Consider the following 22077-nt stretch of genomic DNA (forward strand, 5'->3'; position numbering starts at 1 on the left):
ACTCAGGGCAGGGCAGTGAGACTCAGATGGTGAGGGGTGCCCATGGGTCCTGTCTGGGAAAGACTCAATGCATGATTTAACGCGATTGGCTAATGGGACGAGCACAGCTGCCAACGCTCCACTGGGCATGGGTGTGTGTGTTTGTGTGTGTGTTGTTAATGTGTGTATTGATGTGTGTGTGTGGTTGGGTCGTGCATCATGCAGAGCCAACTTTAGTTAGTTTTTCAGTCATGTTGAACACTGAATGTGGCCCAACTTTGACCTTCTGGATGATGATTTGATTTGATGCATAAAAACAATGAGTAGATGAGAATGCGCCACATGATTTTGGGGATATTTCAGAGGAATAGCTACTTTAAGCATGAAATCTCCCTGGTGTCAAAACGTCATATTTTACCTTTCAAAGTAGCCTACCTGTCGCCATAGCTACAGCACAGCTCTACACATGGTTCACTGTATACAGCTTTGAGACAATAACAGGACTGCTTGATTAGGTGTAATGGTTTAATCACTGGCAGTAATGTCTCTAGATCAACAGTCATAAACTGGTATTACAGTAGCTGATTAGCATAGTCAATTTAGCCTTTCTGACACGATGGTCATTGGTTAGGCCATGCCACTGCAAACCAACAAGCTAGGCTTCAATTGTTAGCCACACAAATTGTATTAACATAGCAGATACAGTATTAGCTTAACATAGTCCAAATGCTCTCAGAGCCTGCTTCTGTTAGCATAGCACAGTGGATATTAGCCAGGATACTGTAAGTTGGTGATTTGCTAACTGTGGAGTTAATCGTTTATTTACTACCTTTGCGAAAACAACATTTTAGGTCAGGTCCCCATTCCCCCCTGACACACTCACTCACACACACTCACACACACTGAATACATCACACATTAAGATGTTGCTGCAAGTCATTTCTTGTGAGTATGATTACAGGGAGTGTAAAGGGCAGTAAGGGGGGGGGGGCAACACTCTTTTATGCTATTTATACTTTGGCACTTAAGATAATGCTGCATTTGATGGGCTGTGGTGTTTGTGTTTGTTTGTGGGAGAGAGAGAAATGAGAGAGAGCGAGAGAGCAGAAGAGAGAGAGAATTACTTTTCACATTCCACAAAGTCTTGTTAATAGTTTTCTACATTGTGCTAGCTAATTATAATGCAAATTAAATTCCAATCTGTGGGTGTCTATTTGCTGCTTGTGTCGGGGAGCCAGTTAGTTTTGATTGGCTTCTGGCTCCCCATAGACAGCAATTAGACAAGCATCAGACACCAGCCCAGACACATTGTTAGACTTAAAGATACACTCTGGAACTTTTGTATATTTTCAGCCAGTAGTTTGAAAGTGGTGCTCACGAGCTAAAACTGATTCCCATTTTTTGTGTATTACGTCATCCAATTGTGTACTACGTCATCCATTTCGTGTGATAAGATACGAATTTTGCAATTCGTGTGATATGTTACAAATCCAATTTGTGCAATATATTAAAGGGCAACTCCACCACATTTTCATTATCTTCAGCATTATACCATTGTCAACATATGTGAAAACAGCTAATTTCTACATTTTGTAAAAAAAAAAAAGTTAAAATTTTCTACCCGATGACATCATCATCGGGCTTTTTTTACTTTTAATCCTACCGTGTGATGTCACAGAGAAGCATGTTTTTAGGATATTTCTAAATCTTTTTAACCATAGATCATAGAAACACATTGTTTTCACATATGTAGACACTGGTTTGGTGCTGGAGATGATGAATATGAGGTTGAAATGTGGTGGAATTTACCTTTAAGAATTTGTTGTGCTTAAGATCCTGGAGTTCATCTTGAAGGGATAAGAATGATAACAATCTTAAAACATTCAGATGTGAAATATTGTTTAAAGTGCCTATGCCAAGGTCTTATGAAATTTCAAAGACGTGACTTCCATTTTTTGTGAAACTTTCTATTGGACTAATGAGGGAGACAGTGAATTTGCGTGTGTTTGCGTGTGTGTGTGAGTGTTTGTGTGGTTGGGGGTGTGTTTGTGTGTGTGTGTGTGTGTTCCCATGGTAAGGGATGCCATATCCAGCACAGGAGGCTGCTGAGGGGAGGACGGCTCATATTAGAAATGGAGTGAGTTCCAGCCACCTGGGATGTCCAGAGACCCTCACAGCTGAGCGATGCAGGGCTGTATAGTCGGTGACCTTGAGTTGGTGGAGGGTTGATATTTTCTCTTCATAAATTTGACCCTAACAGCCTTCAACACCCACCAAGCCCGCTCCCATCTGCTAGTCAGACACAATTACTGCAGGATCAGAACACACACATTGAGGAGAGGGGGATCTGCAAGCTGTCGCTACACACACAAGTACACATTCCCTTTAGAAAGAATGGAACTGTCTTCATCATCGGGGTCATTTGATGGAATATATTGTCACATAGCCTCCACTCTCAGGCCTACTTTTTAGAAGTGAGTGTTAGTGATTGATAGAGGGGAAGAGAGGCAGAAACCGACAAAAAGTGAGATAGACTAAGAGATGTCCTGTAGAGAGAGAGAACAACAGAGGAGGAAACTTATATCTGGATAATCACTTATTTACTCAGATCAAGCAGTCTGAGGTCTGTCTCTCTGCTGTGTGTTGAGTTGTTTAGGTTCATGGGGCTTGTTGTTTTAGATTGAAACGATGCGCCAACTATATGCTACGTGCCTCCACTGAACCCAATGCGTATAAAAACACTGTGGTTACATAAATGTGAGGTTTCACAGTCCAGTTGTTTTGTACCCATGCCAAACCAAAAGCAGACAATCATCAAAACCTTACCCTTTTCTGTTTACTGTAATGACATCCTGTTGTAGCCATTGAATTGAATTGTTCTTACCTTCTGTCTTTCGTCAGGATGAGAAGAACCAGGTCCTGATGACCAATGCGTGGCTACAGCTGGTGAGTAAATGGTTGAGGACTGAATGACACACAATTACCTATTATTTTCTCATGCATAAAATTGTACAATTGTATTCGTCACATGCTTTGTAAACAACAGGTGTGGACTAACAGTGAAATGCTTCCCAACAATGTAGAGAGAAAGAAAATAGAGAAATAATAGAAAAGTAAAACACGTAAAATATAAGTAATAATAGATACACAATAAGTAACGTAAACATGGCTGTATACGCCGGTACCAGTCGATGTGCAGGTGTATGAGGTAATTGAGGTAGATACATATAACTAGGAATAAAGTGACAGAGAGATAGTAAACACTAGCAGCAGTGTATGTGAAGAGTCAAAAAAAAGTTAGAGCCAAAAGGGTCAATGCAGATAGTTGCCTACCTTCACCACCTGGGGGTGACCCGTCAGGAAGTTCAGGATCCAGTTGCAGAGGGAGGTGTTCAGTCCCAGGGTACTTAGCTTCATGATGAGCTTGGAAGGCACTATGTTGTTGAATGCTGAGCTGTAGTCACTGAACAGCATTCTTACATAGGTAATCAAATAAAATTAAATCTCATTTTATTTGTCACATACACGTGTTTAGCATATGCTATTGCGGGTGTAGCGTAATGCTTGTGTTTCTAGCTCCGACAGTGCAGTAATATCTAATAAGTAATATCGAACAATTTCACAACAGTACAAGCAATACACACAAATCTAAAATAAAGGAATGGAATGGAATTAAGAATATATAGTATTTGGGATGAGTAATGCAAAATATGTAAACATTATTAAAATGACTAGTGTTCCATTATTAAAGTGGCCAGTGATTCTAGTCTCTCGGTCATAGTTTTGATGCACCTGTACCGACCTCGCCTTCTGGATGATAGCGGCATTAGCTCTCAAAAGGCATTTAGCTCTTTTGGTAGGCTCGCGGGATTTAGCAGGATTTGTTATAAGTGTCCGGATTGGTGTCCCAGTCCTTGAAAGTGGCAGCTCTTTAGCTCGGTGCGGATGTTGCCTTTAATCCATGGCTTCTGGTTGGGATATGTACGGTGACTGTGGGGATGACGTTGTCGATGCACTTATAAATGAAGCCGGAGACTGATGTGGTAAACTCCTCAATGCCATCGGATGAGTCCCGGAACATATTCCAGTGCTAGCAAAACAGTCCTGTAGCTTAGTATCTGCTTCATCGGACCACTTCTGTATTGAGCGCCTAGGGTTGGGCGGTTTCCAGATTTTCATATTGTCATACCGTCCTTCTCTCATTCCGGGATTTACGGTATTTACCGGCTTAGTACACAAGGGGGCGCCAACGAATTCTAAAAAGATGATTGGGCATCTGTTACCAGAATGCTAACAAAATTAGCAAAGGTAATAGTGAATTTCCATGGAGGCTGCTAGCTAAATATGCTAATGAGCGCAAATGAAAATAAACTAATTGCAAAGATGGGCAATCCAGCTCATGAAGTTATACATGAATAGGTAGAAGCTACCAAATGTCATTTTTGGTGAGTTTGGACATTTGCAAGTGAATATGAACAAGAGACTGTAGAAATGAACAAAGTTTTGACGCATGCTTGTCTTCTCTGAAGCAGCATGTATACACACCATGTCTGTCTTGAGTCGGTAGTGCAACGGCCCTGCCTGCTTTGCTCGGAGAAGATGGTGGAGGAGCAGACAGGGAGGAGCAGACAGGCCAAGAACAGAGAGAAGAAAAAATCAAAGGAAATCAAAAGATAGCAGTGGCAGCTGTACAGACAACACATCCAAAGGGCTTTGACTTCTCAAACATGGCAGAAAGCTTAACAATATGATGCCCTGTCACCTTATTATTTCAGTAACTTACTTGGATAACGAGCAAATTAAACCTAGGTGTCACGTTAACGCAGAATTCTTCATTTTTCACACAGGAAAATAAGATAATTCGTGTAAGAAAACTCAGGCTGCGTTTTGTAAACGCAGATTTAAAACGTTTATTGTAATTTTTGCTGGGCATCAGACTCATTTTGTGCTTCAGTTGTACTTCTCCACTCAGATGAGAATTCACTAACAGGCATTCTGTCAGCAGACAGCACTCTGACTGATGGGCAGCTTTTTTCTCTGGTACTTTTTTCAGTGTAGCCAGCCTACTTTTCTCCTGTAAATTCCAAGATTATCTTTAAGCAAAACATTAGAAAATGTAGCTGGCTACATTCTTTCTATGATAAACATTAGAAATTGATGGCAATGCATTGTTTTTGCAAAAAAAACGAATTTACTTGTGTGGCTACCAACCAAATAGCATTACACTTCTGTTCATGAAAATTAAACTATTTTCTGTGAAGGAAAACTATAGTTGCACGTCCCTGATCATTTTATTGAAGTTAAAAAAAACACTGACTTTCAATATAAAACGCCACCCCTGTCAATACACAGCTGGACTCACTTGCTCCCTCTTTCTCCCGTTGTGCTATTTACAAACACACATGTGACTGGCTCAACTGTTCTGGGGGACTATAAACCTTCATAATGTGAAATAATGTGAAGGGTGAAATGAAGAACGTGCTTTATCTCCTAACGCATTGACTGCAGGTATTTATTTAAAAAGAAGCTTCAAATAGTAACATTGATTGAAAAATGTAAATTAAATAGTTTCAACAGTATTGACGGTTTTGAAAAACTATCCTGTGGCTATTTCCAAAAACTACGATATATTGTATACCGCCCGAGCCTAGTGTTTGGTACTTCTTGTTTGAGTTTTGTATTGTAACCAGGAATCGGGAGGATATAGTTATGGTCAGATTTGCCAAATGAAGGGCGAGGAAGAGCTTTGTATGCGTCTCTATGTGGGGAGTAAAGGGGGTATAGAGTTTTTTTCACCTGTAGTTGCACAGGTGACATGCTGGTAGAAATGAGGTAAAACGGGTCTCAGTTTATCCTGCATTGAAATCACTGGCAAGGAACGCCGCCTCTGGATGAGCAGTTTTGTTTGCTAATGGCCCTTTACAGCTCGTTGAGTGCGGTCTTAGTGCCAGCACTGGTTTGTGGTGGTAAATAGACAGCTATGAAAAAAATTTTATGAAAACTCTCTTGGTAAATAGCATATCCCCCATCCCACCGAAGAGACAGTAACACCATCTCAGATTGATATGCCAGAGGGGTTGTCTGGTAGGATCACATCCTATTAGTTGTATATTGAGATATCAATAGCCTGTCTATATTGTCTCTTAAAAATATTGCTTCTGTTGAGTTAAACCTGCCAGTTATTTTTTTTGCCATTCTGATCTTGATCCAACATATTGGATTGGACAGCTTGGATTGCTTATCCTGATGTTCCGTTGGTAATCTGGAGGATACATGCTTATAGAGAGTTGATGAGGTTGGATTTCTGGAAGGGGCATGCAGTCCACCTTATTTAGTCTTTTCTCTGTCATTGACATGACACACAACCGAAAGAGCAACGCCTCCACTCTCCACAATCATTACAAACAGACTTCTGACCAAATTTACATTTCCCCATTACTTTATTAAAAGTGTATTTATTTTTTCATTTACCCCTTTATATAAGTCTTGCAATTGTGAAAAAATCCTGCCAGCTGGTCAGCGCATGCTCAGAGTTTGCGTCCTGGTAATGGCCCTGTTGCCTTGTGAATGTTAACCTGTTTAAAGGTCTTCCTCACATCAGCTAAGGAGAATGTGATCACACAGTTGTTTGGGAACAGCTTGTGCTCTTATGCATTGTTCAGTGTTGCTTGCCTCGAAGCAAGCATAGAAGGCATTTAGCTCTTTTGATAGGCACGCGGGATTTGGCGGAATTTCTTATGAGCGTCCGGATTAGTGTCCCGCTCCTTGAAAACGGCGGATGTTACCTTTAATCCATGGCTTCTGGTTGGGATACGTACTGTCACTGTGGGGATGACGTTGTCAATGCACTTATTAATGAAGCCGAGGACTGATGTGGTAAACTCCTCAATGCCATCGGATGAGTCCCGGAACATATTCCAGTCTGTGCTAGTGAAACATTCCTGTAGCTTAGTATCTGGTTCATCGGACCACTTCTGTATTGAGCGCCTAGGGTTGGCCGGTTTCCAGATGTTCATATTCAGAATTCAGAATTCTTCATTTTTCACGCAGGAAAATAGCATTTCCCCCATATGGTAAATAGCATATCCCCCATCCCACCGAAGAGACAGTAACACCATCTCAGATTGATATGCCAGAGGGGTTGTCTGCTGGATCACATCCTATTAGTTGTATATTGAGATATCAATAGCCTGTCCTTATTGTCTCTTAAAAATATTGCTTCTGTTGTGTTAAACCTGGCAGTTATTTTTTTGCCATTCTGATCTTGATCCAACATATTGGATTGGACAGCTTGGATTGCTTATCCTGATGTTCCGTTGGTAATCTGGAGGATACATGCTTATAGAGAGTTGATGAGGTCGGATTTCTGGAATGGACCTTATTTAGTCTGATCTCTGTCATTGACATGACACACAACCGAAAGAACAATGCCTCCACTCTCCACTCTCCACAATCATTACAAACAGACTTCTGACCAATTTACATTTCCCCATTACTTTATTAAAATTGTATTTATTTATTCATTTACCCCTATATAGAATTCTTGCAATTATTCATTATTTTCCTATTGTCCAATTAGGACGCCAGCCTCAATGTTCTAGCCAATCACTCAGCTAGTCAATGTTGTGTGGATTATGCGACGCTGGCTTTGGCTCATATCATCAGAGAACGCCCTCAGGCTCAGAGTGCTGCCACAACCCTTCAGTTGACAGACTGCCAAGACACAAGCTCAGACTGGATCTTTCATCAGAGAATCAATGAAAAGCCCCCCCCCTCCTGTGAAGCTTGGTGGAAGACATTTTTGACCATCTTTCTGGGTTCTGTCCTCAGTATTTGTTTAATGTGCCTCTCTTCTGTGTGACTATCTCTAATGTGTTTCTCTATGTCCTTCCGTCAGTACTAGAGGTCTTCACGGAGCAGCAGCATAATTATATAATTCTCTCTTTCTACTGCAGCAGGCCTGTCGGGTCTGTACGGGCCCTTACTGGCAAATCAGTTATAATTCCACATACACAATGAGACCGGTGACAATCAAATCAGATCCAACCTAGACTCGTGAGATCATTACGAATTCTGGACCCACTCGGGTCCCGGTCTCAGGTATTCAGGTACAGGTGGACCTGAATATGTGTCTCTCTGTGTTCTATCCTCAGTACTGGACTGATGTGTCTCTGTGTTCTGTCCTCAGTACTGGACTGATGTGTCTCTGTGTTCTGTCCTCAGTACTGGACTGATGTGTACCTGAGCTGGAACCCAGAGAAATACCCTGGGGTGCAGAACCTACGTTTCCCCTCCAGCCAGATCTGGACCCCTGACATCCTCCTCTACAACAGGTGAGCTCCCACATTCCTCCTCTGCTCCCATCATCCTCCTCTCTCCTCTCTCCTCCCACAACCCCTCTCTCCTCCCATCATCCTGATCTCCTGCCATGATCCTCCCCTTCTACAGATGAGCTCTCGCATTACAAGAGGTGGAACCTCCATCCCCTGTTAAATGGCAACTTTGTGATGCAGTCATTTATGATTGATCCTTTCTTGGGATGACTTTCGAGCTGACATTGTCTATAAACCAACAGCATCGGAGCGTCTGTGAGCTGGCATCACCCTGCCTGGAGGGCCAGGAAATATTGAATAGGAAAATATGTTTACAGACGTGTTAAGTGCAGAACTCCCTCAGATTGTGTGTGTGTGTGTGCGGACGTGTTAGCATTGAGAGGCAGTCGGGTAAGCATGTTTTTAGACGTGCACAGTGTTTGGGATTCAGGTGGGGTTTGTGTCGTCCTGTCTCATCTCTCCCTTCATCACCCCCTCCTCCTGTTAGTGGCAAATTTACAGAGATTGTATCTACCCTTCTTCACTTAGCTATGTAGGGCAAAACACAAGCAGATGCACTGGTTAGACATGTGAGAAAGAGAAATACATGGAGTGAGGTAGAGACACATAATTACAATCTCCATGCATGTAATCACCACACACACACCACAGCATCACAGGATCACAGGATTAAGGAGAAAAAAACAAAAAGTATTTCATCCTGATTTTAAAAGCCCTGCTGCATTTAGAATAGGGATTACTCCTCTCCTAACCTCTCACCCCTCTCTTTACCTAACCGGCTTCCCCCCTCTCCCTGCCTCACTTTGTCCAAAAGGGTAACTAGTGCAGGAGATTTCCTTCCTATTCTATCCTGTTCTATTCTATTCTATTATTTTCTACTCTATCCTGTTCTGGTCTATTCTATTATGTTCTATTCTATTATGTTCTATTCTATGCTGTTCTGTTCTATTCTGTTCTTGTCACGTCCTGACCAGCAGAAGGAGCTAGTGTTTTAGTTTTGGTCAGGACGTGGCATGTTTGTGTTGGGTATGTTTGTATTGTTGATTGGGACTTCCAATTGAAGGCAGGTGTGTTGAGTTGCCTTTGATTGGAAGTCCTATATAGGTGTGTGTGTTTTTCTTTGGGGTTGTGGGTGGTTGTTTTGCACTGCGGTTTTTTTTAGCCTGCAAACTGTTGCTGCTGTCACGTTTATTGTTTCCTGTGGATGCTTTACTCCTTTTGTTGGGTAATTAAAAAATGAGTATTCACATACCTGCTGCGCCTTGGTTCATTTCAGAAGACAGTCGTTACAGTTCTATTCTATCCTGTTCTGGTCTATTATATTATGTTCTATTCTATTATGTTCTATTCTATCCTGTTCTATTATATTCAATTCTATTATATTATATTCTTCATATAAAATGAAAATGCTTCTAGTATTTTTGGTGTGCGTACATTTATGACACTATAAAAGTTAGGGTCATTGGTTTGGGTCATTTTGAAGTAAACATCACAGATGTTGATGAATTTCACCATAAGAGCAGGGTTAACCTTGTAGACCTTCTAATATCATGGAGCTGCAAAATATAATCAGTTTTATAGCAGTGCTGCTGAGGTTTAGCTGCCCCAAAGGGAACCTTACATTTACAGTCTCCTGCAATGATATGCACCATTGACACTCACACACGCACGGCTAAACACAGTACTTTGAGACTCACACACACCGCACGCTCACACGGCATGCACGCACACACGCACACACGCACACACACACACCAAAGCAACAGACTTTAATGACACACACACACCATTAAACCGTTCGTCATGAATGTGCAACCAATAACATGCTGGTCTGGCAGCAGTGTATATAGCTGAGGCACCCAGGCTCATCAGTATGCTTCATAGATGAGAGAACGTAAATATTCATTTATTCACTTCTATTGTAATTTAATGGGAGGTGATTGACTCAGTTTAATACATTATTAGTGTTTTGATCTAAAAAGACCATTTTATTATTGAATGCTTTATAAGTACACACAAAAGAAGGATCAACAACATGTGACAGATTATGCATTGTTTTTCTGCATTCCATTTCATTCATTCCCCCTCTGAAAGATCCTGTCACATCTCAGTCTGCCTGGTATTCAGCCGCCGAGGGCTGGGGGATGAAAGGGACGTTGAACACGTCTGATTTCTGTTTGTTTGTGACTCAACACATAGCAGGATTAGACTACAAAATATTGTTGATTGCATTGGTAAACTGTCGGCAGCATTGAGTTAGCTGTGAAGGAATCCTGAATAGCAACATGTGTTTCCTAAAGAATATGTGCTGAATATAATAGCATGGGGGTGTGAAATGCTATACATTACTGTATGATACAAAAACAACTCAAACATGACACATACACACTACCGTTCAAAAGTTTGGGGTAACTTAGAAATGTCCTTGTTTTTGAAAGAAAAGCTATTTTTTTGTCCATTAAATTAACATAAAATTGATCAGAAATACAGTGTAGACATTGTTAATGTTGTAAATGACTATCGTAGCTGGAAACGGCAGATTTTTTATTGATTATCTACATGGGCGTACAGAGGCCCATTATCAGCAACCATCACTCCTGTGTTCCAATGGCACATTGTGTTAGCTAATCCAAGTTTATCATTTTAAAAGACTAATTGATCATTAGAAAACCCTTTTGCAATTATGTTAGCACAGCTGATAACTGTTGTTCTGATTAAAGAAGCAGTAAAACTGGCTTTCTTTAGACTAGTTGAGTATCTGGAGCGTCAGCATTTGTGGGTTCGATTACAGGCTCAAAATGGCCAGAAACAAAAAACTTTCTTCTGAAACTCGTCAGTCTATTCTTGTTCTGAGAAATGAAGGCTATTCCATGCAAGAAATTGCCAAGAAACTGAAGATCTCGTACAACTCTGTATACTACTCCCTTCACAGAACAGCGCACACTGGGGCTAACCAGAATAGAAAGAGGAGTGGGAGGCCCCGGTGCACAACTGAGCAAGAGGACAAGTACATTAGAGTGTCTAGTTTGAGGAAGTCAATGTTTTTATTGCTGTGCTGACCGATCAGACCATGGACATCCGGGTGACAGAACATAGGATAGCACAGTACAGATCAGAATAATACACTAGCAATCAACTATAGTGTACGTAGAGCCCAGACATACTATAACACAGTTACACGACAGGGCATTGAGCAGCGCTGCCTAATACAATCATATATCAAGTGTGTGAGTTGACAAATTGCCATTCTAATTTGGTGTGGCTGTCTGTGCACGTCTCCCACGCTGTCTGCGGAAATGTGCATGTCTTTCCAGATCTCATATTAAACAGACAGGCAGCCATCCACAGGGTTTCCCTGACGACTGGGAAGTGTTCGCTCTCGTCTGTCTGTCAATATAGAGCGTATCAACTGCACAAGCCCCTGTGTGTGCGTTCCTCTAACCTTGGCATATCGTACTCTCAATTAGGATCGACGTGACCGTGACAGTATTGTGAATGGACACGTTCAGTTTCAAAAAAAGCGAGTAAGATCATCACTCACTCTCTCTCTCTTCCTCCCTCATTCTCTGCACTGAAAATGGTTTATATGTCTATTTGTACTGGGAACATAGACGTTGTCTGTTGTCATTACACTGATGCTCTGTGTGAGAGGCATACAGAGACAGAGAGAGGGACATATGTTCTGTCCCAACTCCCACTCATCAGGCCCCTGGGGCGGTGTCACTGTACAGTCTATGCCTGATCCTAGTGATCTGAGGGCAGTGAAGGAACATGGGGAATGATATGCTAGAACCCTGGACCCTCCCCCCCACAGGGAACATTCTCTTCTTCTCTCTTCCTCTCAGGGTAGACTAGACGGACTGTCTCTTCTGCCCTGGTTGGATGTTTCCTTCATATATTTTACTTCTCTCTTGCTTTCTCTCTGTGTCTTTTATTGGGTTCTATCGCTCTGTCTTTCGTCTCACTCTCCTGTATCTTTCTCTCATCTCTCGTCTCTCTCTCTGGTCTCTCTCTCATTTCTCTCTCTCTCGTCTCATCTCTCTCTCTCGTCTCATCTCTCTCTCTCGTCTCTATCGTCTCTCTCTCGTCTCTCTCGTATATTTCTCTCGTCTCTCTCATCGCTCTCGTCTCTCTCTCTCTCGTCTCTCTCTCTCGTCTCTCTCTCATCTCTCTCTCTCTCGTCTCTCTTTCTCACTCCCTGTTTGGGTACCCAGTTGATCTGCTTCATCTCATTTTTGTGTTTGCCCCCTTTCACTGTCCCCACATGTTTAAGACTTTACTCTTTCCACCATGTGCGTGTGATTTGAACTCTGCCCCCTCTCTCTGTCCCCTCTCCCAGGGATATCACCTATCACCTTTCCTGTCATGTGTCTGTGCTTTTATTGTTGTGAAAATGGACTCATGTGAATTGTGCGTGTGTTCTCTGTCGTTTGTCTTTCGTTTCCTCTGCTTTGTGATGCACCCTGTTCTGAGCTCGGTGTGTGCTCTGCATGTGTCTCTGTGTTCAGATTGCATGTACGTGTGTGTGTGTATGAGAGTGTGTATATGCACCCTCTGGCTACGCACTAGCTGATACAATAACGCAGAGCTCTGAATAAAGCCCTGCCCATGCATACATCTCCCATTGCCCCGCCAACACAGATACACTCATCCTGCACGCACATGTGCACATTGCACACACAGACACGTACAGGCACGCACACACACACAGACACAGGCGCGTGCTCGCATCTCATCCTGCCCGACCAGCACAGATCGCACACCCACACCAAGTAGAAATAAATGACGACTAAACTCTGAAAAGGTAGATCATTCGACCCACTGAGTCGAACAGGAAGAAGAGATGGAGAAAATAGATAAATCAGCAAATCCTGTCTAAGGCTCGGGCCAGTCTTTTGTCACCTCGCTGAATGTGTGTAAGCCGGGGGATTGTGTTCCCAGGCGTGGCTACGTTATCGCTTGGGGTGTCTCGAGGTTGTCGGGGGTATAAGTGGTCGTTGATAGGGGTCTGAATAGAACTGTCAGGTGCCTTAATGGGTTTCCACTGTTGGGGATGGACCACTGATAAAAGGGGAAGGCATGGTCTGCCCGATAGGACCCGCAGTCTGTTTGTGTGTGTGTGTGTGTTTCGTTTCTGGAACTGTGCTGCTTGGTGCTACCTGTGGTAGTTACATTGTGGTTATGTGTTTGCATGCGTGAATATTATATCTGATCCTGGATCATTCACAGAGTTAAGATTCTTCACCCAATCGCTCCAACTATAACTTCAACCCCAGTCCCAGTCGGAACTAAGCCCTAGAACCATCCCCATAACCCTAGCCCCCCGCATCACCACTAGCCTCATCGTCCTTTTCAGTTCAAGCATATGCAATGTGAGTTGAGTCATGAAAGGTAGCCTGCAACCCACAGACCCTCTAGACCCAGTAGACCCTCTAGAGTCTAGACCCAGTAGACCCAGTAGACCCTCTAGAGTCTAGACCCAGTAGACCCTCTAGACCCAGTAGACCCTCTAGACCCAGTAGACCCAGTAGACCCTCTAGAGTCTAGACCCAGTAGACCCTCTAGTCCCAGTAGACCCTCTAGACCCAGTAGACCCTCTAGAGTCTAGACCCAGTAGACCCTCTAGTCCCAGTAGACCCTCTAGACCCAGTAGACCCTCTAGACCCAGCAGACCCTCTAGACCCAGCAGACCCTCTAGACCCAGTAGACCCTCTAGACCCAGTCGACCCAGTAGACCCTCTAGTCCCAGTAGACCCTCTAGACCCAGTAGACCCACTAGACCCAGTAGACCCAGTAGACCCTCTATAGCCAGTAGACCCAGTAGTCCCACTAGACCGAGTAGTCGCTCTAGACCCAGATGATCCACTAGACCCTCTAGACCCAGTAGACCCAGTAGACCCTCTAGACCCAGTAGACCCATTAGACCAAGTAGACCCACAAGACCCAGTAGACCCAGTAGACCCAGTAGTTGCTCTAGACCCAGTAGACCCTCTAGACCCAGTAGACCCTCTAGACCCAGTAGACCCATTAGACCAAGTAGACCCACAAGACCCAGTAGACCCAGTAGACCCAGTAGTTGCTCTAGACCCAGTAGACCCTCTAGACCCAGTAGACCCTCTAGACCCAGTAGACCCTCTAGAGTCTAGTCCCAGTAGACCCTCTAGTCCCAGTAGACCCTCTAGCCCCAGTAGACCCTCTAGACCCAGTAGACCCACTAGACCCAGTAGACCCTCTAGCGTCTAGACCCAGTAGACCCTCTAGACCCAGTAGACCCAGTAGACTCTCTAGAGTATAGTCCCAGTAGACCCTCTAGACCCAGTAGACCCTCTAGACCCAGTAGACCCACTAGACCCAGTAGACCCTCTAGCGTCTAGACCCAGTAGACCCTCTAGACCCAGTAGACCCTCTAGACCCAGTAGACCCACTAGACCCAGTAGACCCTCTAGCGTCTAGACCCAGTAGACCCTCTAGACCCAGTAGACCCAGTAGACTCTCTAGAGTATAGTCCCAGTAGACCCTCTAGACCCAGTACACCCTCTAGACCCAGTAGACCCTCTAGTCCCAGTAGAACCTCTAGACCCAGTAGACCCACGATACCCAGTAGACCCTCTAGACCCAGTAGACCCAGTAGTCTCACTAGACCCAGTAGTCGCTCTAGACCCAGTTGATCCACTAGACCCTCTAGACCCACTAGACCCAGTAGACCCACTAGACCAAGTAGACCCACAAGTCCCAGTTGACCCAGTAGTCCCACTAGACCCAGTAGTCGCTCTAGACCCAGTAGACCCTCTAGATCCAGTAGACCCACTAGACCCAGTAGACATTCTAGACCCACTAGACCCACTAGACCTACTAGACCCAGTAGATCCACTAGACCCAGTAGACCCACTAGACCCACTAGACCCAGTAGACCCACTAGACCCACTAGACCCTCTAGATCCAGTAGACCCACTAGACCCACTAGACCCAGTAGACCTTCTAGACCCACTAGACCTACTAGACCCAGTAGACCCTCTAGACCCACTAGACCCACTAGACCCTCTAGACCCACTAGACCCAGTAGACCCTCTAGACCCACTAGACCCACTAGACCAAGTAGACCCACTAGACCAAGTAGACCCACTAGACCCAGTAGACCCTCTAGACCCACTAGACCCAGTAGACCCACTAGACCCAGTAGACCCACTAGACCAAGTAGACCCACTAGACCAAGTAGACCAAGTAGACCCACTAGACCCACAAGACCCTCTAGACCCACAAGACCCACTAGATCCAGTAGACCCTCTAGACCCACTAGACCCTCTAGACCCTTTAGACCCACTAGACCCAGTAGACCCTCTAGACCAAGTAGACCCTCTAGACCCACTAGACCAAGTAGATCATATCATGTCCTTATTATCTCCATTGTGTCACAATGCCTCATCAAACCGGAACATATCCCTCTCCTCTCTGGTTGAATCTCTATATCTATCATCATCCAGTGTGTTCTCTTGGTCCTAAAGAGAGGGAGGTAGGGAGGTAGGGAGATTGTTAGGGCTCACCGTTCACGACTCACAGTGCACAAACCCATCGGCAGTCACTCCAATGTTAACTCTCTCTCTGTCTGATGACATCTTCAGACATCTCCTGTGTGTGTGTGTGCGTGTGTGTGTGTGTGTGTGTGTGTGTGTGTGTGTGTGTGTGTGTGTGTGTGTGTGTGTGTGTGTGTGTGTGTGTGTGTGTGTGTGAACATTGGCAGAGGAACGTCACCAATGAGAATTATACTGAGAGGGTTTCTGTGGACCTCCCGCATACGCTGGTCAGGTTTCATCTCATGATCTGACGGAGTGTGTGTTTGTGTGGTTGTGTGTGTGTGGTTGTGTGTGTTAACACAGGACAGGTTGTCTGACTGTTTTTAACTCTTTAACTCAGGCTTTAGTTGACCTCAAAGTGTATGTATTTGTTTTACCATAGAAATGTGTGTTTGCACCCCAGTGTAACAGACGTTTGCAGGCACAGCAGGCAAGCAGCTGAGTTATGAAGGACGACAGTGGTTTGTTTATTCCCTGTCTGTCGCTGCATGTTTAACATCTCATGACATTATCAGCTCACCTGGGCATCACCTGTCTGGCCCTGTGCTGGTTGGTCGGTCCACAGCTAGCCATGCATAGCGCTTCACTGAACAATACTGTGACAGGTTGAGCTGAGGCAGCAGAGAGGTGCACGCACACACCCGCACACAGTAGAAAACAGTATCTGATATACAAAACACACAAACACACACTCACACGGCCCCACACCACCCGTTGCTCTAGAGCGGCTTGTCTTTTATCATGCAATCTATAAACAGGTAAAATGACTCATTTGCTCTCTCTCTCTCTCTCTCTCTCTCTCTCTCTCTCTCTCTCTCTCTCTCTCTCTCTCTCTCTCTCTCTCTCTCTCTCTCTCTCTCTCTCTCTCTCTCTCTCTCTCTCTCTCTCTCTCTCTCTCGCTCTCAATTCAATTCAGTTCAAGGGGCTTTATTGGCATGGGAAACATATGTTAACATTGCCAAAGCAAGTGAAGTAGATAATAAACAATCAAAATTAACAGTAAACATTACACTTACAGAAGTTCCAAAAGAATAAAGACATTTCAAATGTCATATTAGGTCTATATACAGTGTTGTAACGATGTGCAAATGGTTAAAGTACAAAAGCGAAAATAAATAAACATAAATATGGGTTGTATTTACAATGGTGTTTGTTCTTCACTGGTTTCCCTTTTCTTGTGGCAACACGTCACAAATATTGCTACTGTGATTGAACACTGTTGTATTTCACCCAGTAGATATGGGAGTTTATCAAACTTGGGTTTGTTTTCAAATTCTTTGTGGGTCTGTGTAATCTGAGGGAAATATGTGTCTCTAAAATGGTCATACATTTGGCAGGAGGTTAAGAAGTGCCACTCAGTTTCTACCTCATTTTGTGGGCAGTGTGCACTTAGCCTGTCTTCTCTTGAGAGCCAGTTCTGCCTATGGCGGCCTTTCTTAATAGCAAGGCTATGCTCACTGAGACTACATAGTCATAGCTTTTCTTAAGTTTGGGTCAGTCACAGTGGTCAGGTATTCTGCCCCTGTGTACTCTCTGTTTAGGGCCTAATAGCATTCTAGTTTGCTCTGTTGTTTTGTGAATTCTTTCCTATGTGTCAAGTAATTATCTTTTTGTTTTCTCATGATTTGGTTGGGTCTAATTGTGTTGCTGTCCTGGGGCTCTGTGGGGTCTGTTTGTGTTTGTGAACAGAGCCCCAGGACCAGCTTGCTTAGGGATCTCTCTGTAGGTGATGGCTTTGTTATGGAAGGTATGGGAATCACTTCCTTTTAGGTGGTTGTAGAATTTAGCTGCTCTTTTCTGGATTTTGATAATTACCGGGTATCAGCCTAATTCTGCTCTGCATGCATTATTTGGTGTTTTATGTTGTACACAGAGGATATTTTTGCAGAGTCTCAATTTGGTGTTTGTCCCATTTTGTGAATGTTTGGTTGGTGAGCGGACCCAGACCTCACCCAACCGTAAAGGGCAATGGGTTCTATAACTGATTCAAGTATTTTTAGCCAGATCCTAATTGGTATGTTGAATTTCTTGTTTCTTTTGATGGCATAGAAGGCCCTTCTTGCCTTGTCTCGCCGATCGTTCACAGCTTTGTGGAAGTTACCTGTGGTGCTGATGTTTAGGCCAGGGTATGTATCGTTTTTTGTGTGCTCTAGGGCAACGGTGTCTGGATGGAATTTGTATTTGTGGTCCTGGCGACTGGACCTTTTTGGGAACGCCATTATTTTGGTCTTCCTGAGATTTACTGTCAGGGCCCAGGTCTGTGCAGAAGATATAGGTGCTGCTGTAGGCCCGCATTGGTTGGCGACAGAAGCACCAGATCATCAGCAAACAGTAGACATTTGACTTCAGATTCTCTCTCTCTCTCTCTCTCTCTTTATCTCTCTCTCTCTTTATCTCTCTCTCTCTCTCTCTTGCGTTTTGTTTCTCCTTTAAACACAATATATATCCTTGTATTCTCTGATGTGTATAATTAATGCATCACTTCTGCAATGTATCTGCGCTCGTCTGGCTTTTTACAGTCAGTAAAGTTTAGCAGTACGTCCACTAAGATTGACATATAACCAAATTCCATCCTATTATTGACATCGAACTAAATAGGATCAGATAAATACATTTGTCTGTCTACATATTGACATGGATGTATTGAGAAGTCTTATAGGTTGTTAAAGATGTTTATCTTTCTTTCTTTCTTTCTCTCTCTCTCTCTACCTCTACCTTTCTCTACCTCCCTCTCCCTTTAGTGCTGATGAAAGGTTTGATGCTACCTTCCACACTAACGTGCTGGTGAATGCATCAGGTTACTGCCAGTACATCCCCCCGGGCATCCTGAAGAGTACCTGCTATATCGACGTGCGCTGGTTCCCCTTCGACGTCCAGAAGTGTGACCTGAAGTTTGGCTCTTGGACCCACAACGGCTGGCTGCTGGACCTCCAGATGCTGGATGTGGACACGTCTACCTACATACCCAACGGGGAGTGGGACCTCGTGGGTACGATTTGGTTAATCTCCCTCCTTCTCTCTCTCTCTCTCTCTCTCTCTCTCTCTCTCTCTCTCAACTGTCTCAATTCAATTTGCTTTATTGGCATGACGTAACAATGTACATATTGCCAAAGCTTACTTTGGATATTTACAATATTAAAATAATAAGAATCACAATTGTCAACGGGACAACAGTAACAACAATAACCAAGGGTCAAAATAACCATACATTGAACAATAATAATAAGCATACAGTAGAGAACATGTGCAGGTTGATTGGTCTGTCAGACACTGTCCCTCAACTTATGGCAGGCAGCAATGTAGTGTGCTGCCAACCCACAGCTCTCTGCGTCCTCCCCACAGGACGGGTAGCCTATTCTCATCAGAGAGGTCTTTGAAACCTTGAATAAGGGTTTCACATTTGGGGAAATGACACTCTCTAATTGTTTTATATTTTTTACATTTTGTCAGGAAATCCAGCTCTGTCTCAGGTTCTGCTGTTGTGCAGTGGTTGCACAGCCTTTCCTCTACAGTGAGCCAGGTTTTCCTGTGTCTACCCTTCTCAACAGCAAGGCTGTACTCACTGAGCCTGTACTTTGTCAGGGTTTTTCTAAGGTTTTGATCAGTAACAATGGTCAAATAGTTAGCCACGGTGTACTGTCGATTTAGGGCCAGATAGCACTGCATTTTGCTTTGTGCTTGTGTTTGTGTTTCTCTATCTCTGTGTCTCTCTGTCTCTCTGTGTCTCCGTCTCTTTCTCTACTCTGTCTCTTTTAATCTATCTGCTTGTCCCTCTGTCTCTGTATCAGCATGTGTCTATCTCTACAGAGGTGGGTGGGAATGGTGTTGTGGGAGAGGGGGTGGGGGTGTCACCCCAGCCAGTTATGACCCAGTGACCCACCTGGGCCATTGGACGGTCCCTGAGGGGGGTGTCTGGGTATGGGGGGTGTCAGACTACATTTCATGTTCACTCCACACTGCCAGAGGGGGCATATTACTTGATCAACTCTGCACAGTGAGAGGAACAAGTGTTTGAGAGTGTGTAGATCTCTGGCGTGTGTAAGACCGTCTTTTGGAGTGTGTGGTTCCTACTCGTGTGTGTGTGTGTGTGTGTGTGTGTGTGTGTGTGTGTGTGTGTGTGTGTGTGTGTGTGTGTGTGTGTGTGTGTGTGTGTGTGTGTGTGTGTGTGTGTGTATGTATGTCAAAGAACATGTGAACAGGTCATTGTTGAATCAATGTAAATGCATTGATTTGGAATTACCCCTAACAGTGTTTCATAGTGTGTGTGTGTGTGTCTCCTAGGAGTCCCGGCCAAGCGTAATGAGCTGTACTATGACTGCTGTAAGGAGCCCTACCCTGACGTAACCTTCACGGTCACCATGCGAAGACGAACCCTCTACTACGGTCTCAACCTTCTCATCCCCTGTGTCCTCATCTCTGGCCTGGCCCTGCTGGTCTTCCTGCTGCCCGCCGACTCTGGAGAGAAGATCTCCCTGGGTAAGGAAGGAACGCTGGGAAGCCGTCTTGGAATTCCGTCTGTTATGGAATTCTATCCATACCAAACTGCTGCCAGGTGTATTATTTGGGTTGATTGATGGATGTCTTGGGATGATGGGTTATCTTCCTGCTGTCTGAACACATTCTGGAATCCTCTACTTCCTGAAATTCTCTCAGGGATATTAGGCTTGATTACCGTAATTTCCGGGCTATTGAGCGCACCTGAATATAAATCGCACCCACTGAATTTTTTTAAAATTATTATTTTGAACATAAATAAGCCGCAGATGTCTATAAGCCGCAGGTGCCTACCGGTACATTGAAACAAATTAACTTTACACAGGCTTTAACGAAACACGGCTTGTAACAAAAATAAATAGGCTTTAACGAAACACGGCTTGTAACAAAAATAAATAGGCTTTAACGAAACACGGCTTGTAACAAAAATAAATAGGCTTTAACGAAACACGGCTTGTAACAAAAATAAATAGGCTTTAACGAAACACGGCTTGTAAAGAAAATAAAAAATTAGCAGTAAGCTTTAGTTGTCTTTTTGTCATGAGTCAATTCCTCACGCTGCTGTTTCCAACGTCTTATCATCGACTCATTAAGACCAAGCTCCCGTGCAGCAGCTCTATTTCCTTTTCCAACAGCCAGATCAATCGCCTTCAACTTGAAAGCTGCATCATATGCATTTCTCCGTGTCTTTGCCATGATGAGGGTGACAAAATGACTACCGTAATCAGAATGATGGGAAGTTTGAGAGCGCTCGATTTAATCTAAACAGTAAACAAAAAAGATGTTTGACCTTAAACCGTTCGGCAATTTCATTGGTCTAATGAAAGCTTCATGCCGCCAAAAAACTGAGCACGTCACAGAATGTGTTTTTTGGAGAGAAAAAAAATGGAAAGCGGGAAAAATCCATATATTAGCCGCGTCATTGTTTAAGCCGCGAGGTTCAAAGCCTGGGAAAAAAGTTGCGGCTTATAGTCCGGAAATTACGGTAATAGATATCAAAGGGGGAGCAGTTAACTGTAATCGCTTCCAATTGGTAACTTGCCTCAAACATGTCAGAGAAACCATCAGTGTAACAAATTGGTTTAGCCAAGAGGTTATAACTGATCACTAGCGTAACGTATTCCAATAATTATTTCAGATGACTTTCTCTCTCTCTCCAGGTATCACAGTCCTGCTCTCTCTAACAGTCTTCATGCTACTGGTTGCTGAGATCATGCCTGCCACCTCAGACTCTGTGCCTCTCATCGGTGGGTTCGTGTGTGTGTGTGTGTGTGTGTGTGTGTGTGTGTGTGTGTGTGTGTGTGTGTGTGTGTGTGTGTGTGTGTGTGTGTGTGTGTGTGTGTGTGTGCACGTGTTTATTATACATGATCTTCTTTCCTCTTATGGTTTGGTTTGATTGGCTGTGCGTTAGTGAATGTTAAGCCAGAGAGATTGTGTGTGTGTGTGTGTGTGTGTGTGTGTGTGTGTGTGTGTGTGTGTGTATATATATATATATATATATATATATATATATATATATATATATATATATATATATATATAAAAATAATTTAAAAATCGGCAAATCGGTGGCCAAAAATACCGATTACCGATTGTTATGTAAACTTGAAATCGGCCCTAATTAATCGTCCATTCCGATTAATCGGCCGACCTCTAGTCCCCAAGAACACAGTGGCCTCCATCATTCTTAAATGGAAGAA

The 22077-nt window shown here is 43.7% G+C and overlaps 1 protein-coding gene across 3 annotated transcripts in view; it reads left to right on the forward strand.

Annotated features, from left to right (window-relative positions):
• LOC106604681 (neuronal acetylcholine receptor subunit alpha-7) overlaps positions 1-22077 on the forward strand; it is a 70854-nt gene that overhangs the window by 39699 nt on the left and 9078 nt on the right. For all 3 annotated transcript variants that reach the window (XM_014199581.2, XM_014199580.2, XM_014199584.2), the window contains 5 exons: positions 2881-2925; positions 8203-8312; positions 18625-18872; positions 20165-20359; positions 21538-21624. In XM_014199581.2, coding sequence (XP_014055056.1) covers positions 2881-2925; positions 8203-8312; positions 18625-18872; positions 20165-20359; positions 21538-21624 — 685 coding nt within the window. The remainder of the gene's footprint in view (positions 1-2880; positions 2926-8202; positions 8313-18624; positions 18873-20164; positions 20360-21537; positions 21625-22077) is intronic.

The sequence above is a fragment of the Salmo salar genome, chromosome ssa05, assembly GCF_905237065.1.
Source record: "Salmo salar chromosome ssa05, Ssal_v3.1, whole genome shotgun sequence".
NCBI lineage: Eukaryota > Metazoa > Chordata > Actinopteri > Salmoniformes > Salmonidae > Salmo > Salmo salar.